This window comes from Onychomys torridus, chromosome 4 (assembly GCF_903995425.1).
Source record: "Onychomys torridus chromosome 4, mOncTor1.1, whole genome shotgun sequence".
Taxonomy (NCBI): domain Eukaryota; kingdom Metazoa; phylum Chordata; class Mammalia; order Rodentia; family Cricetidae; genus Onychomys; species Onychomys torridus.
In genome coordinates this window covers 150,880,728-150,896,482 of record NC_050446.1, presented here as the reverse complement: position 1 = coordinate 150,896,482, position 15,755 = coordinate 150,880,728, and the positions used below count along the sequence as shown (strand labels likewise).

General features: G+C 39.2%; 1 protein-coding gene across 3 annotated transcripts; it reads left to right on the top strand.

The window, feature by feature from the left end:
* The first annotated feature begins 2,014 nt into the window (after positions 1–2,014).
* Snrpb2 (small nuclear ribonucleoprotein polypeptide B2) lies at positions 2,015–15,143 on the top strand. Of its 3 annotated transcripts, none has more exons than XM_036186533.1 (7): positions 2,015–2,064; positions 4,109–4,197; positions 4,561–4,733; positions 10,634–10,774; positions 11,775–11,825; positions 13,355–13,443; positions 13,865–15,143. In XM_036186533.1, exons 2-7 carry the CDS (start codon positions 4,134–4,136, stop codon positions 14,022–14,024), a joined length of 678 nt encoding a protein of 225 aa, XP_036042426.1. In that variant the 5' UTR covers positions 2,015–2,064; positions 4,109–4,133; the 3' UTR covers positions 14,025–15,143. The 3 variants fall into 3 exon arrangements, with proteins under 3 accessions (XP_036042426.1, XP_036042427.1, XP_036042428.1); XM_036186534.1 differs by having other exon boundaries at positions 2,021–2,068; XM_036186535.1 differs by lacking the exon at positions 2,015–2,064 and adding an exon at positions 2,765–2,939.
* Positions 15,144–15,755: the final 612 nt, after the last annotated feature.

The following is a 15,755-nucleotide window of genomic DNA, read 5'->3' as shown; positions in this document are numbered from 1 at the left end:
CTGCAAGATACTGAAAAACATTTAATGAGAAACATAAAACATGTGCAGATAAAGTAGGGAAAATATATGTGCATTGAGAGCCACTAAGACAGTGCAGTCACAATCTTTATAATTTAGGTGTCTTGACACAGTTTTATTCCCAACCGGTTGCAGTCATTTTTCTGCTGCCCCCCAAATAAGCAAATTTTATCGTTAGTAGGTGCATAAAGCTTGTATTTGGTGGTTATAACGTTGCCTCTGGGTTTAGTTTGATAAAAAACCTGTTTCATTGGAAAGTAAATCTTGTTGCCTAACAGAATTATGAGTCTAAACTGAGCAAAACTCCAGGGAAACATATGTTCTCTTCTGTTAGTTTCATAAATGTGAGTTGTTTTTTTTTTTTTTTACTTCTAATTCTTAGTTTGACAAACAAGAGGTCAGAGGTTATAGAAGATTTGTTTATAATGCATTCAAGTTCTTTTACACTGCATGTATATGTGATCACTGTTTGGATGCCATAACTTCCTAATACTTCAGATATGAAATTGTGTGATTACAAGGTTTCTCAAAGAACCAGGAAAGCCCCTTTCCCCTTCATTCCCTACCAGACCCAATTTCAACTCTTAGTTTTCGGTTATTTAGGAAACCATCAAAGAGCCATTCAGAAAAGCTCAGAGTGATTGCTCATGAAAATGTGCTGGCTCTTTATAGATGAAGCTGAAAAAAAATCTTGTGAATCATTGCCACTAACTTGTCATTGGACAATTTCCTCCATGCACTGTAAAACGTACAGTAGTTGCGATTCAATTGTTAATAGTGTGTGGTGTCTTTGATCTCTTTTTTTCTGGGCTATTTTCTTCTCAGGTGGAATGTCTTTGAGTGCTTGTAAATTTTCTTTTATAAAACAGCTGTGAACTATTGGCCAGATCAATTTATATAACAACGTCAGATTATAGCTTATTTCAGAAAAAGCATTTGAGCTGCTCTTATTATCACCAAGCAGTTAATTAGCTGCTCAGATGTGCGTGTTAATGGGTAGGGCACCTTGTTGTTCTTAGAAATTATTTTTATATTTACTTGATGTTCTTTTTTTTAAGAATATACTCAATATTCTTTTTACACAACACACTTATTTCTATATTTATATAATTAACACTTTTCTGTGCTTGTTAACATCATTTCCTATGTATAGGATCTTCACTAGAAATTATCCGTGTTTTATTGTAGCCTAACTTCCCTGAGACTTCATTCATTCATCCAATGCATATTGATTATCAGTCATTCTTCTAATTACTTCAGTGAACAGAGAAGACTATTTTTATGGTGCAACTTCGGTGATTTTTAAAAAATAGAAACCTCAAGATGATGAAATCAACCAATTTGGTCCCTACCCCAATCTTTAGCCTAGAAAAATCCAGGCATTTTGTGAGGAAAGGAGACAGTGGGAGGGTCGGGGGAAGCTAACGGTTTCTGGAGTTTAATCTTAAATTTAGGTTGATTGTGTAGTCCTGCAGTGTGGTGAGAGAACCAGCAAACACTAATTCTCTTTGCTCTGGGTGGAAGCCAGGGCTGCATTTAGATGTACTCTGCACAGGGCTGGAGTGTTCTTTCAGACTCCCAGAATCTGAGATTGAATTCAGGAACTGACAATGGCCATTCTAAATTTGGTGTTAAGCCACGTTGACCAGAACCCATTGAAAAGTTTGCCCACCTGCCCTTAGAGACAGGCTGAAGGACTGCTCCTGTAGAATTGTACCCTATCATAAAGCTAGGAAGTCTCAAAATCGCGGTAGGAGAAACAGATTCCCTTCCCTTCCCTTCTCTCCTGTTCACCCTTGTTAGCCCTTGGATCCTAATTTGATCCCATCCTGTTCCTCCCCTTTCCACAGTAACCTTCCTCCCCAGCCTTCAGGGATACGCATGCGCAGAAAGATTCTGGCGCAGTCCGCCCGAGCCCGAGACATCGATTGACTCGGTGCTCGGCTCGTCGACTTATCTGCGTTCGATTGAGGAGTGTAGCCGCGCTCTTCCGGCGCCAGGCAGAGCTTCCGGTTTTGGCTTCAAGCGGGACGGCGCGGGTTTCAGGTGGGTTAGTCGGGGCTCTTCCTAGCCGTGGGTGGTCTCGGGGCTTGGCCGGATCCTCCCAGTCGGAACCGAGCCTGCAAGGGCGAAGGTGTCGTCGGCTGCACGATCTCCGGCTCGATGGAGGGTGCGACGTAGGGGAGGCAGGGGCGGCGACCCGCGTTGCGGCGGGTCGAGGCACTGGGCGGGTCGAGGCCCAGTGCCGTATCCTGTTCTCAGCGGGGTGATTGGGGTTTTTCACGCCCGTGGGGTCCGCCTGTTGAGCAGATTGACCGGTGTGTGAAGAGGCTCAAGCTGGCGCGTACGAATTAGCTCTAGGGTAAAGATTGGCCCGTTGTTTGCTTGGGGGCATTTACGGTTCGCGGAACACTCAGCGCCCCCCGCCCCTTAGCAGCCTTTTGGATGTGTGGAGGGCATTTCGGGTGCCCTTGCGCTCTTTCAGCCCGCAGGAACTTCTGCTCCGGCCCCTCTCTTCCCTAAGACCCCAGCCCTTCTCCAGGTTCCTGTTGTCTGTTGCCTGCGTAGTACAGGTCCTTGTAAGTCATCCCGTGATAGTCAGCACAGCATGTTGACCCTTTAGCTTGTAAAAACCGTAATGAACTTTAGATGCAAACTGATGCAGACCGTTAGATATGCGTCTCATTTAGTCTTCTGGGCTCCACTTTGTAGGTGCTGTTACTATCCCCAGTGTGTAGCTGAGAACCTGAGATGCCAAGGAACTTGCCCCTGAGCGAAGCTGATTGTAAAAGCATAAACAGGATTTAAATCGGGATCTCATTGGTGCCAGAATCTGAGCTCTTAACTGTCTTCTAAATTGTTTTCTGAGAGTATCATTCTTTTCAAATCTGTGAGAGGGAATCCCAAAGTCAGCCTTGGAGGTGATATATATATTAAGGTGTATATAAATTAAGAAATACATTTGAGGGCTGTCGTGATATCTCAGCAGGTAAAGGCACTTTTTGCCAACCTTGAACACTTTGAGTTGGGCCCCTTGAGACTTACATGGTGAGAGAAGAGAACCTGGCTGTCAAAGGTTGTTTATAGAACACACACACATCAAAATAATAATAATGATGATAATAATACTGTTTAAATAAATAGGTTTGTGAGTGCACAATTTTATTATTGTTCTATTACAATTTTGTTTTGTTTTTTCGAGACAAGGTTTCTCTATGTAGTTTTGGTGCCTGACCTGGATCCCGCTCTGTAGACCAGGCTGGCCTTGAACTCACAGAGATCCACTTGGCTCTGCTTCCCAAGTGCTGGGATTAAAGCCAAGTGCCACCACCGCCCAGCCTACAATGATTTTTTAAAACTAGATGTATGTTTACTACTTTCTTACATAGATATTTAAATCACTTCACTGAAAAAAATTTTCCAGTGAATATGATCAAAATATATTGTATGACATTCTCAAAGAATTGGTAAATATACTTTTTTTTTCTTTTTTTTCCCCGGATCTGAGGACCAAACCCAGGGCCTTGCGCTCTAGCAAGTGCTCTACCACTGAACTAAATCCCCATGTGTAGTAAACATACTTTTAAAAAGTTATTTCATGCCAGGCAATGGTGGCACACGCCTTTAATCCCAGCACTTGGGAGGCAGAGCTAGGCAGATCTCTGTGAGTTTGAGTCCAGCCTGGTCTACAGAGGGAGATCCAGGAAAGGCGCAAAGCTACAAAGAGAAACACGGTTTTGAAAAACAAACAAAACAGCAACAACAAAAAGTTACTTCATTATGTAGATGGAAAGACAGTATCATTTATGGGGGTGGAGGACTAGAAAAAGTAGTACCTTAAATAAAATGTTTCTGAATCTGCCTATGTATTGATGTTCTACCAGTTTTGATCTTGAGAACTATTTTCCATTTGTCTAAAAATCCCCAGTAGTGGCTAGGGAGAAATTATTGTCTAGTGTCAGCTGACATTTTCTGACATCTGGAGTGGAAAAATAATTTAACACTAATGGTTCTTGCCTTTTGTCTTTTGTATCATACACCTGTATGGTTTAGCCCTCCTTGCTAATAATGGATTATGGCTTTCTTTTAGGCTATTTGAAAGGTTTTATCCAAACATGGATATCAGACCAAATCACACCATTTATATCAACAATATGAATGATAAAATTAAAAAGGAAGGTATGTTCTTTTAAAAATACTTGTTTACAACTAAAATGTGTTTATTCACCTGTGTCTTGAGAATGTGTCTTAATGTCTCATCTAGTCTTCTTTCCTAATGCTCTACAATGGTTTATCCCATTTGACACAACTTCAGGGTTTTTTCGTGTAAGAATATACAGGGATTCAAATGCTTTGAATTGTTTTAACTCATAAATGGTTTCAATAACTTTAAATTAGGTAGCTAATGAGAATAGTGTGGTGTGTTTCTTTTTTCAAATTACTATAAATAAGTGAATGATAGAGGTGGTTGTTGTATTGTTATTTTGTGAAGAACTTAGTCATTGTTACATTCACAAATTGTTTTCCTTCTTATTTGCACAGAGTTGAAGAGATCCTTGTATGCCCTGTTTTCTCAGTTTGGACACGTGGTAGATATTGTGGCTTTAAAGACCATGAAGATGAGGGGTCAGGCTTTTGTTATATTTAAGGAACTGGGCTCATCCACAAATGCTCTGAGACAGTTACAAGGATTTCCATTTTATGGTAAACCAATGGTGAGCTAATCCTATTTCTGCTTTAATTACTATTACTGAGTGCTATAGTAGGTTTTTAAGCATGGACTTGATGTTAGGCTATTGCTTTCTGATTGTTTGTTTAGAGAAAATTTTTTTTTAACACATAGGTATTTTGTTTGTTTTGAGACAAGGTCTCTGGTAACCTAGGCTATCTTTAAACTTGTTATGTAGACAATGCTTAATTCTCCTGACTCTACCCCCTAAGTGCTGGGATGATAGGTGTGCACTACCTCAGATGGCTTATATAAATATTTTTATAAAAATGCACTACTAGAGCTGAATTAATTATTAATTTATTCCAGTTAAAATAAGCAAAACTAAAATATATTATAATGTACATCACTGAAAAATAGGATGGCAACACAGACAAGATTTTTTTCAAACATTATAAATTAAGGTAGGTGGTACATGCATGGATTCTCAGCTCTTGGGAGTGGAGGCAGGAGGGTCAGAAGTTCAAGGATATCCCAGGCTGCATGAAACTCTGTCTCAAATAACCATGCAGGAAGGGGTGGTCCAAAAGGCCTGTATGGAACTCATTTAGGAGGCCCATGGGTGTAAGACTGGGTGATAGTGGATTGGAAAAATCTTGAGTCTGAAGTACATACACTGTTGTACCCTGACTGTAGACTCATGCTGCCTTTCTGCTGGGATTGGGAAGTCATATAAAGAAGTCTTGGAGAGCCAAGGCCTGTGGCTTAGAGGATCTGAATCTTCATTCGTGTTCTGCCATTAGCAGATTCTGCATCTCTATTTATTTGTACCGCCACTAAAGTATGAGCAAGGTGAATCATCAGTTTAATCCAGAGATCAGCAGAAACTCTGAAGAACTAAATAGACATTAAAAGCTTTGCTGACCACATAAAGTTTTTGATACCTATTTTGTCCTGTTTATGTGTTTTGGACCTTTTAAAATTGTGTTAAAATAATTGTTAACTCATAATCTGTACAAAAATAGGTCATGATCTAGATTTGACCTAAAGACTATATGTAAGTACACACTGATGGTCTGGCCCCTGCCTATCATGGAGAAATGTAGCCGAATTTCTAAGTGGTCTTGTTAAATAAAAAACATGGACCCAAATATAGGGGTAAAAGCCTTAGAGATCAGGGAAATAGAGCCACCAACCAACCTTGCCTCACCAGTTCTGCAGCTTCCAAAATGCCACAACTTCCTGTCTACCCTTGCTGTTCTGTCCTCTTATTGGCTCTTAGCCCAGCTACCTCACTTTCTTGTCACTGCCTGTCTGTACAGACCTCCAGGTCTCTATGGTTGGTATTGGGATTAAAGGCATGTGTCAGCACACTTGGCTCTGTTCCCTAGTGTGGCCTTGAACACGCAGATACCCTGCTTGCCAAGTGATCAGGGATTAAGGGCGTGTGCTACCACTGCCTGACTTTGGTGTTTACTTAAAACGTTTGCTATTTCCTCTGATCTCCAGGCAAACTTTATTTGTTAATATATGAATAAAATACCACATTTCAGCACAAATATATTACCACAGAGAAGGACTGGACATGAGCTAATCTTGTTCGTATAAGATATAGTCCTATAGCCGGTGGTAGCGTCAGTGCTCAGACACTAATTAAACCTTTAAGATTATCATGCTTTTCATATGCTAGGAGGGAACACATTTTTCCAATAGGTTAGGTAGTAAGATTGCAGGCCTCGCTAGCCAGCTGCTCCTCTGTTGTAGCTCTTTACTTAGACAAAGCAGTGAAACCAGGTGAATGGGTGTGACTGCTCCAGCCAGCCCTACAGTGTAGTTGGAGAGCTGCTCTCCAGGTGCCACCAAGCCCTGTTAGTCCAACAACCCATTTGTAAAATAAACACACAGACATTCATATTATTTAAACTGCTTGGCCATTAGCTCAGGCCTACCATTGTCTAGCTTTTACTCTTATATTTACCCATTTCTATTAATCTATACTTTGCCACGTGGCGCATGGCTTACCATTACCTTATCTCTTTCTTGTCATGGTGGCGGCTGGCCATATATCTCTGCCCCAGCCTTCACTTTCCAGAATTCTCCTTCTCCTTGTCCCGCCTACTCTATCCTTCCTGCCTGGCTACTGGCCAATCAGCACTTTATTTATTTTAACCAATCAGAACAACTCATTTGACATACAGAACATCCCACAGCACTTCCCCTTTTCTTTTTTTTCAAAAAGCAAGGTTTTAACTTTTATATAGTAAAATTTCAGATAACAAAACAATTATCAAGCAAGAATTATAGTTACAATATTAAAGAAGATATCCTATCTATCTTATATTTGTGAGTCTAAAGTTTTATATCTGACTTATCTTTTATCATAACTGAGGAAATTATAACTATCTAGTCTTCAACCATATCAAAGACCTCAGAAGAATGTAATATTACCTGAGAACTGGGAGAAGGATGCAAGCAACTTTCAGGAGTCTTGCAGGGTAGCCAGACAGCTGGCAGCCTGGGCAGTCACTTCTCTCAGTGTCCTGTAGAATGTCTGGCAGTTTCCTCTGAGAAGCAGGAACCTGAAAGACCATTTTGTCAAGCAAAATTTAGTGGTCATCTTCCTAAGGGTCCTGCATGTCCAGTTGATCAAGCACTACAGGCAAAAACAGTTTCTTGCCCAAATGGCTATTTTTGCCAAGGTGAAGATAAACTCCATATGAAGTGTCTTCAGTGCCCGTCCTCCTCTCTGAAGTAAATCAGTGCTGCCAGGAGCAGATATGTCTCACTGTCCAGAAAGTCTAAATTTTAAAATTATTTTAAATGCCATATTCTGTAGACCTTTGAAGTGTTTGAAGATTACTTGTCTATCTGAAATATATCTATGCATACCTAGAAAACTTAACATAACTATAAGTTTAACTATCATAGAAGACTAATTGATCTGTATTTCTTAATTATCCATTACAATCCAAATGAGTTGCATAAACATAATACCTCAAACGAGAGTAGAAATATATATACAGAATAACAAAATTAAAATTAACTTTAAGTTTGTGTCAATAGACTAAAATCTATACCAATGTAAGACATTTTAAACAAGTTGTTCTTTAAAAGTAAGTTCATTAATCAACCCTTTCATCCTATTATATCTATATCATATGTCCTTTTTTTTTTCTTTAGAAAGAGATCACATTTATAATTAACCTAATTTAAATAAAAATACTGGTTTTTCTCTGTCCCACATCAGAGGGCTCTTCTGACTTGGGACACAAGAATCTCTTAACCTTTTTGGGGGGCACCATTTGTAGTTAGAGTTTTCCTGCCTGGCTCACAGTCAGGACAAATCTCTCTCACCCGCCAGGCCCATAGAAGCTGAGACCCAAACAAGTAGACACACAAAAACTTACACTGTTTACAAACTGTATGGCCGTGGCAGGCTTCATGTTACCTACTTCTTCTATCTTAAATTAACCCATTTCTATTAATCTATACTTTGCTACTTGGCTCGTGGCTTACCAGTACCTTATGTCTCCCCACCAGCCTTCCACCTCCCAGAATTCTCCTCCTTGTCCCGCCTACCCTATCCTTCCTGCCTGGCTACTGGCCAATCAGCACTATATTTATTTTAACCAATCAGATCAACACATTTGACATACAGACCATCCCACAGCACTGCAGTATTAGCTGTCACCAGCCGTTAGGAGCCGCTGTTCTGTATCACACTTCCCTGAGTTTCAGTAAGATGAAGTTTCCTAAAGTCAGTTACTATTACTTAATATGAAGAATTTACATAATCTAGATTTCTTGCTTGGAGCACAAGACTTCTTTAGGCAATTTGGCTGAATTGAAATGGCAAGTTGGCATGTGCCTGGTTAACTGGATACAAGATAGGAGGAAACATTTGCTGTGTTTGGCACTAGCCTCACCTTGCCAACTCATTTTTTAAAATGAATGCAAGATGTTCATTGGCCCGATTTTACACTGAAGGTATTTTAGAGGCCTGTTCTCTGTCTGTCTTGAGGAAGCTTAGGAGGAGCTGCCAGATCTCCAGCCTCTTGACGCTGCCTTGCTTGTATTTAAGTGCATTTAGGTTAGATCAGCAGTGAGCAGAATTTGCTTCAATCTCTAACTCAGAACAAAATGACCTTAGTAAAGTAGAACTGCCATCCTGAGGGTTTCTGTCATGATCCTTTTGGAATAAACTTAAATCTTGCTCTTTGCTGTCTTTAAGAGATGAATTGTAATTTATTTTTATGGGTATTTGGACCAGAGTTTCTTAGTAATGGCACTTTGGGGTTTTTACTGTTCCCTGGAGTGTTTAGCAGAATTTGTGGCCTCTATAGACTAGAAGCTAAAAGCGTCTCAGCTAGCAGTATCTCTATTGTGCTGAGTGTCCTTGGACAGGATGCATTATGTCCTGTTAAGAGCTGTTGAGATCATCAGATGCTTTCTTAGGTGACTGTATTAACAACGGCAGAGAAGTCAGGTACCCAAGATCTGTTCAGGTTAGGATCAGGGTTAGGGACCTCAGAAAACTGACTTCTTCTGAGTGGTAGAATTTGAGCCTCAGCCCATCTTGTCTGTTAGAACATGATGGGAAGGTTAGCAGAGCTCTCTGGTATCTTCTGCAGTAGACTAGTCCACACTGGCCAGGCAAAGCCTGTCTCTCTGAGGGATGCTGCCCACTTTCCTCTTCCCCAGTGTATTCTTTCCTAGCTGAAGGAGGGGGAAGAGAATTGCTTTGCTTTTAAGAAATTCTTGCCTTCTGATCCACACTACTCTAAAATACCTTTTCTTCTCTTCAGATATCAGATTCTTGGGATAGGAATACTTTGTAGGATTATTGTGTTTTGATGTCATCGGAGAAATGTTGACTCTTTGAGCTCTGGAGATGTGTTTGATTGAATGGAGATTGCAACTTTCAGACATTTATACCCTAGCTGTATAGGTCACTGGCAGAAATATTTGGCCATTTCATCAGTGGTGAATTTAGTCATGTGGCAAATTTAGGCTGTCTAAAGCCCCACTCCTCAAAGCTGGTCATCATTCTTTTTGTGCTCGCAAAAAGCATAGCATATGAAGCCTTTCCTAGACTTCTGTGTCAGTCTCTCTGGGCTGTTGAATTGGACACTGTAGTTGGCAAAACACTAGTGTAGGCCAGTGTTTTTGAATGCTCACTGATCTCAGGTGCCTACCATTTTGCTGGCTGTGTCTGGTATAGAAAAAATTAAACCCGGTCATTGCAGCGGATATCTGTCTTTCTGTTTCCTCTCAAGCCACTTTAACATTTAACTTATTGAATTTATTTTCTGAAAATGATAGATTCAAAGGAAAGTCATTTATAGATTTCAGTATTTTAGTCACTGTAATAACAAATACCATGCTATATCCCACAGTTGATTGACACATTGATCCTTTTGTTGGTCATTGACAAGTTTTCGTTGTTATTAAGTAAGAAAAAAAGGGAATGTAGCATCTTCAGCCTTGTTCTTACCATATGCAGTCTGGTCTAGTTGCTTTCTGTTTGTTTTGTGATAGTGGTGGGAATTGAACTTGGGACTTCATACATGATAAGCAAGTGTTCTCCTACTCAGGTGTACCTTTTGTTTTGAAATAGAGTCTGACTAAGGTTTTCAGACTGGCCTTGAACTTGCTCCATAGCCCAGGCAGGCCTCTTGTTACGGCCTCCAATGTAGCTAAGGTTACAGGTCTAAGCTTCCCAGCTAAACTTCATATGTCCTTTAATAAAGATAGTTGAATATAGTGTGCCTTGGTTGTCAATCATAGGCCACTACTTATTTCCACTTATTTCTTTCAATGAATTCCTTAAATATGGGTTTAAAATTAGTTTGCAGTGTATTTATGTACTGAGATTGAAAAGGTTAACAACTGTTGTAAACAGCCTTCCACAAAGTAATGTAATCTATTTTCCTATAACTACAACAGCGAATTCAATATGCGAAAACAGATTCTGACATAATATCTAAAATGCGTGGCACTTTTGCTGACAAGGAAAAGAAAAAGGAAAAGAAGAAAGCTAAAACCATGGAACAGGCTGCAGCAGCTGCAAACAAAAAGCCTGGCCAGGTGAGACAGAAAATTCCATGTGTGTGATTGGGGGTAGAGTGGGAGGTGCGGGAACGGGTTGATGTGTACAGTGGATCAGGTTTCTCTGTGTAACCACTCTGGCTGTCCTGAAACTCTCTGGAATAATTAAACTCTAAATCTCTAGTGTTTGTATTTAAGCAACAATTTAAAATACCAGCCTTTACTCATGGAGATTTGCAATAAACAGTTTTAATCAAATTTACTGATTTACATACTGTTTAATGACATCTTTATCTAAAACGTACCTGTTGGTGTTTTTTCTTAAATTCTCCCTATAAATCATATGTAATCTCTTCATCACGAGTATCCTACTCAGAGCTTCTTTTAACGATTCAAGAAGCAAAATTTGAAACCTAATAAAAGTGAAATTATCCAAAAAAAGTAGTTACTTCTGAGTTAAAAATTATTTAAATCTGTTTGACATACAATGATTATATGAAATTGTTTTTAAAAAGTAAGACTGCTTTTTTCCATCATTTTTTTTGATATAAGATCTCAGCTCTTGTAGACTATATGGAGTCTGTTCACCCTCATGACCCTCCTGCCTCAACTCTCAACACGTTTGGTCTCTCAATCATTTAAAGTTTAAATGTTAAAGCCAGTCGTAATGATGCACGCCTTTAATCCCAGCACTGGGGAGACAGAGGCAGGTTGCCTGGTCTACATAGTAAATTCCAGGACAGCTGAGCCTACATAGTGAGACCCTGTCTCCAAAAAAAAAAAAAAAGAAAGAAAGAAAGAAAAGAAAAAGAAAAAAGTTCAAATGTTAGGTTTTATGATGTGGTCTATAGAGTTGAAGGACATACATTTCGGAAATAATTGACACACTAAGTAAATAAATAGTGAAGACAGGGATCTTAAAGTAAAATGCAATAAGGGATCTTTTACAGTTAATGTTGCTTTACATTATGTTTATGTTATAAATTATAGTTGCTTTTTTTTTTTTAACCATTTCTTAATCCCAATTTCTTTTTTGTAGGGAACACCAAATTCAGCTAATACTCAAGGAAACGCAGTGCCAAATCCTCAGGTAATGTTTTCCTCCATGGGGTGCTTACCTTAAGATCACAAAAATTATGGCAATATACAATAGTGTGCATGTCTGCAAAAGCAAGTGAATCCATTCACAAGACATAATTGCCTGTCACTTAAGAAACTCACTCTTCAAAATATTTAAATTTGCCTAAGATGAAGAAAACCTGGCCTGATTCCTGTTTCCCATGAATCAGTGACAAGGTCAAAAAGGCATAGGGTGTGAGGTCTGAGAAAGGGCTTTTATTTGGGATAGGTGCAGTCAGGACTTTATAGCCATAAGGTCAGAGGCCTTTGTGAGGAACTATTTCCATCCCAGATGGCTGACACACCACCTTGTCTTTCTCAGAGTCACATGGGGCAACAGTGTTTGCAGTTAGCTTACTTCCACTTCCCCAGCACAAATATTGTCTTTTTTTTTTTTTTTTTTTTTTTTTTAAGTTTCCTGCTTTGAGTAGATTCTAAATTACAGAAACTGACATCCACATCTTCTCTGTACCACCAAGAAAGTTATAATATTAGAGTTGTGTGCTTTTGAGTTTTTCTTCTCCTTTGTTGGTTGTGACTGAATCCTAGGCCTAGCCTATGCCAGGCAAGTGCTCTACTGAGCTGCCCAGTACCCTTCACTCCCACTGAGAAAACAGTCTTGATGCTACTTTCAAAACTCTCAATCCTCTTGTCTCAGCCTCCTGGGTGCTGGGATTACAGATAGTTGTCAGCATACCTGACCCTTTGCATGCTCTTATGATCTTTCTTTCTATTCTTTGAACTCTTTCAGAACTTGTAATCAGTTCACAAATACCAGCACTTAATTCTCTATCTTGAACTGTTCACTAATTGTTTTTACACTTGAACTTTTCTGTCCATGAAATTAGCAAATAGACAGAGTGTAATCTTAGATATAAATCCTTGATACACTCCTTGTAGTCTCAGGATGGGGGAGCAAACATGTGACTTAATATCTAATATTCTGTTTGGTTCTGTTTGTTTTATATAAGTAGATGCAGTACATGCCATTTACAGTGCACATGCATGCACAGGAACATACACAGAGTAAATGTCAGCAGGCTGTGGTTGTCAATAGTAATGTATTAGTTTTTAATGTTCTGGTGTTCTGGTAGTAAACAGTGATGCCCAGGAGTCACATGTTGGAGTGTTAGCTGAGTAGAGTTACCAGTTGAGGTCGATGTTGCTGCCTTTTCTAGGTTTTAGACTCTTTGAATTCTGTTCCAGATGACAGAATTCCACAGTTATGACTGACCTACAGGTGTTTCATTAAATACTGTTTTCACAGAATCATAACCTTCCAGATTTGGGGTGTACTACCTTGAATATTGGCTTCCCCTGTTCTTATGTTCTTATCTGTATCTCTGGTGCCATTGTTTTCAGCATTTGTTTTGGTGTACTAAGGCTTCACAAACCCATATAAGCTCCAGTGGAGTTCTCTGAAGAAGAGTTTTCGTGTTTCTTACAACCTCACAGCGCTGTGTATATTCACAAGCTAACTTTGCCTTTTGTTTCTAATAGGTCCCCGATTACCCTCCAAACTATATCCTGTTCCTTAATAACTTACCAGAAGAGACAAATGAGATGATGTTATCTATGCTGTTTAATCAGTAAGTTCTTTACTAAACAGATCTCTTTGTAGGAGCCTCCAAACAGGACAAATAGTGCTTCTATGGCCCGAGTTCATTTGCCACCCCACAGCACTAGTTCTCCTCCACAAGGTCATTGGTTTAGTCTGGGACTAATTGTGGATTGAAGTCTGTCTCCAAGCTTGCAAATAAAAAGCTAGATTTCCTCTTTTGGAGTTATTCTAATAGATGGGGAAAACAGGAAACACACTTTTGACATAATGGTAGAATTGGAATTAGCATGGGCTCTTGCAGTCCCTTTATGGTAAAATTTTATGACAAGTGCTTCAATCCTACTTGGGATTCTTCACTGAATCGGATTAGTTATCCTAGAACAGTAGCGAGTTATTCAACATATTCATTTATACATTTGCCTGTATTTATTGCTTTTGTTTTTTTCTAGGTTCCCTGGTTTCAAGGAAGTTCGCCTGGTACCTGGGAGGCATGACATTGCATTTGTAGAATTTGAAAATGATGGACAGGCTGGAGCTGCCAGAGATGCTTTGCAAGGGTTTAAGATCACACCATCCCATGCCATGAAGATTACCTATGCCAAGAAATAACATTTGGAATAGCCAGTTTTAAAGGACTTGGTATTATTTATAATGTTCATTTTGATTACATTCGGTCAAGTCATTTTAATGGTTGGAAGTGAAAATGAAGTTTGGCAGAAAGAGTCACCTAATTTTTTTTTTTTAGTTTTGGTGAACTGTGAATTCTAAAGCCTTAATTTTGTACAATAAACCTTTATTTGTATTCTGTGTACTTACCACTGTTTACTGGTCTGATGTTCAACCCTCAAATGCTTATTTTAGTATAGAACGTATCTGAAAGTGTGTAAAACTCCAAAATGGAAGTCTGTATTATTTTGGAGCAGTGGATGATACAGAAGTTGAAGGGAGCAGATTACAGAGCTAATGAAGAGCATGTTAATGGTAAAATGATGAGTCTGCTGTTAGAAAACATGCTGTTTGTCTCCTTCAGCCCATGGAGCATAGTATTTTGCTGGAGTAGGGATTCATGCAGTAGTAAATAGTGGGCATTTGCTAACAGCTGCTTACTATTTTCTAGAAAAAACAACAAGTAGGACTGCTCCCTTCAGTGGAACATTTTACTTTTTTTCCTTCTTAAAGGAAGTTAATATCTAGTCTCAATCCTGAGTGACTTTCAACAGTCCCAGGCTTGTTAGTGCATGCCTAGGATTCCAGCACTATGGAGACAAAGGCAGGAAGATCACTGCAAGTACAAGACTAGCTTTAGCTTTTCCTTGACACCCTGCCTCAAAAACACAAATAAGTGAATAAAATGCTAGACCTCCAAAAGGGAATCTCTAATGTTTCCTAAAACAGCTAATCTTCCTTCTTTGTGATTTTGAGGGTGTGCACAGTTAGATGTTGGGCATGCAGTCTACCACTGAGCTTTCTGTCCCTGCCCATTTTTTAGGGATGTTTCTTTTGTTTCAGGACAGGGTATTACGATGTAGTCCGGGCTAATGCCAAACTCATCATGTGGGATGATAGCATGTGCCTCTAGTGCAAGCTTTTTGTAATTGTTAAATACTACAGAGTTCCAAAAGCTTCTTCTCTGGTTTTGTCTTATATTATGACTTGATTTCCTCCCACTGATGAAACCATCTTTAGAAGCTGACTTTATTTTTCAAATATAACACATAATGAAAAATATTCTTGTCTTAGCATTTCCTTAAAACTTTTTCATCACTTAGAATTTTTCTTGTGTGTCTACAGAAAGGTCATTTTTAGAGTGTAGTTGGAAGTTTTCCTGTGTCTCACCTGGTCCACAGCCGTTCATACCCAAATAACACACAGGCTTGTATTAATTATGAACTGTATGGCCATTAGCTTAATCTTATTACTGACTAGCTCTTACACTTAAATTAACCCATAATTCTTATCTATGTTTAGCCACATGGCTTGGTACCTTTTCTCAGTTCTGCCTTGCTATCTTGCTTTCTCTGTGTCTGGCTGGTGACTCATGACTCAGACTTCCTCTTCCCAGAATTCTCCTTGTCTGCTTATCCTGCCTGTACTTCCTGCCTGGCTACTGGCCAATCAGCATTTTATTGAACCAATGTCCAAAAGCATTATCCCACAGCATTTCCCCTTTTCTGTCTAATCAAAAAAGGAAGGTTTTAACTTTAACATAGTAAAATTCTATATAACAAACATTATTAAGCAACAGTTACAGTTACAATACCTAGTCTATTTGTATTTGGCAAAATTAAATATTGTATCCTATATTTGTGAGTCTAAAGTTTCATATCTAATTTATCTTTT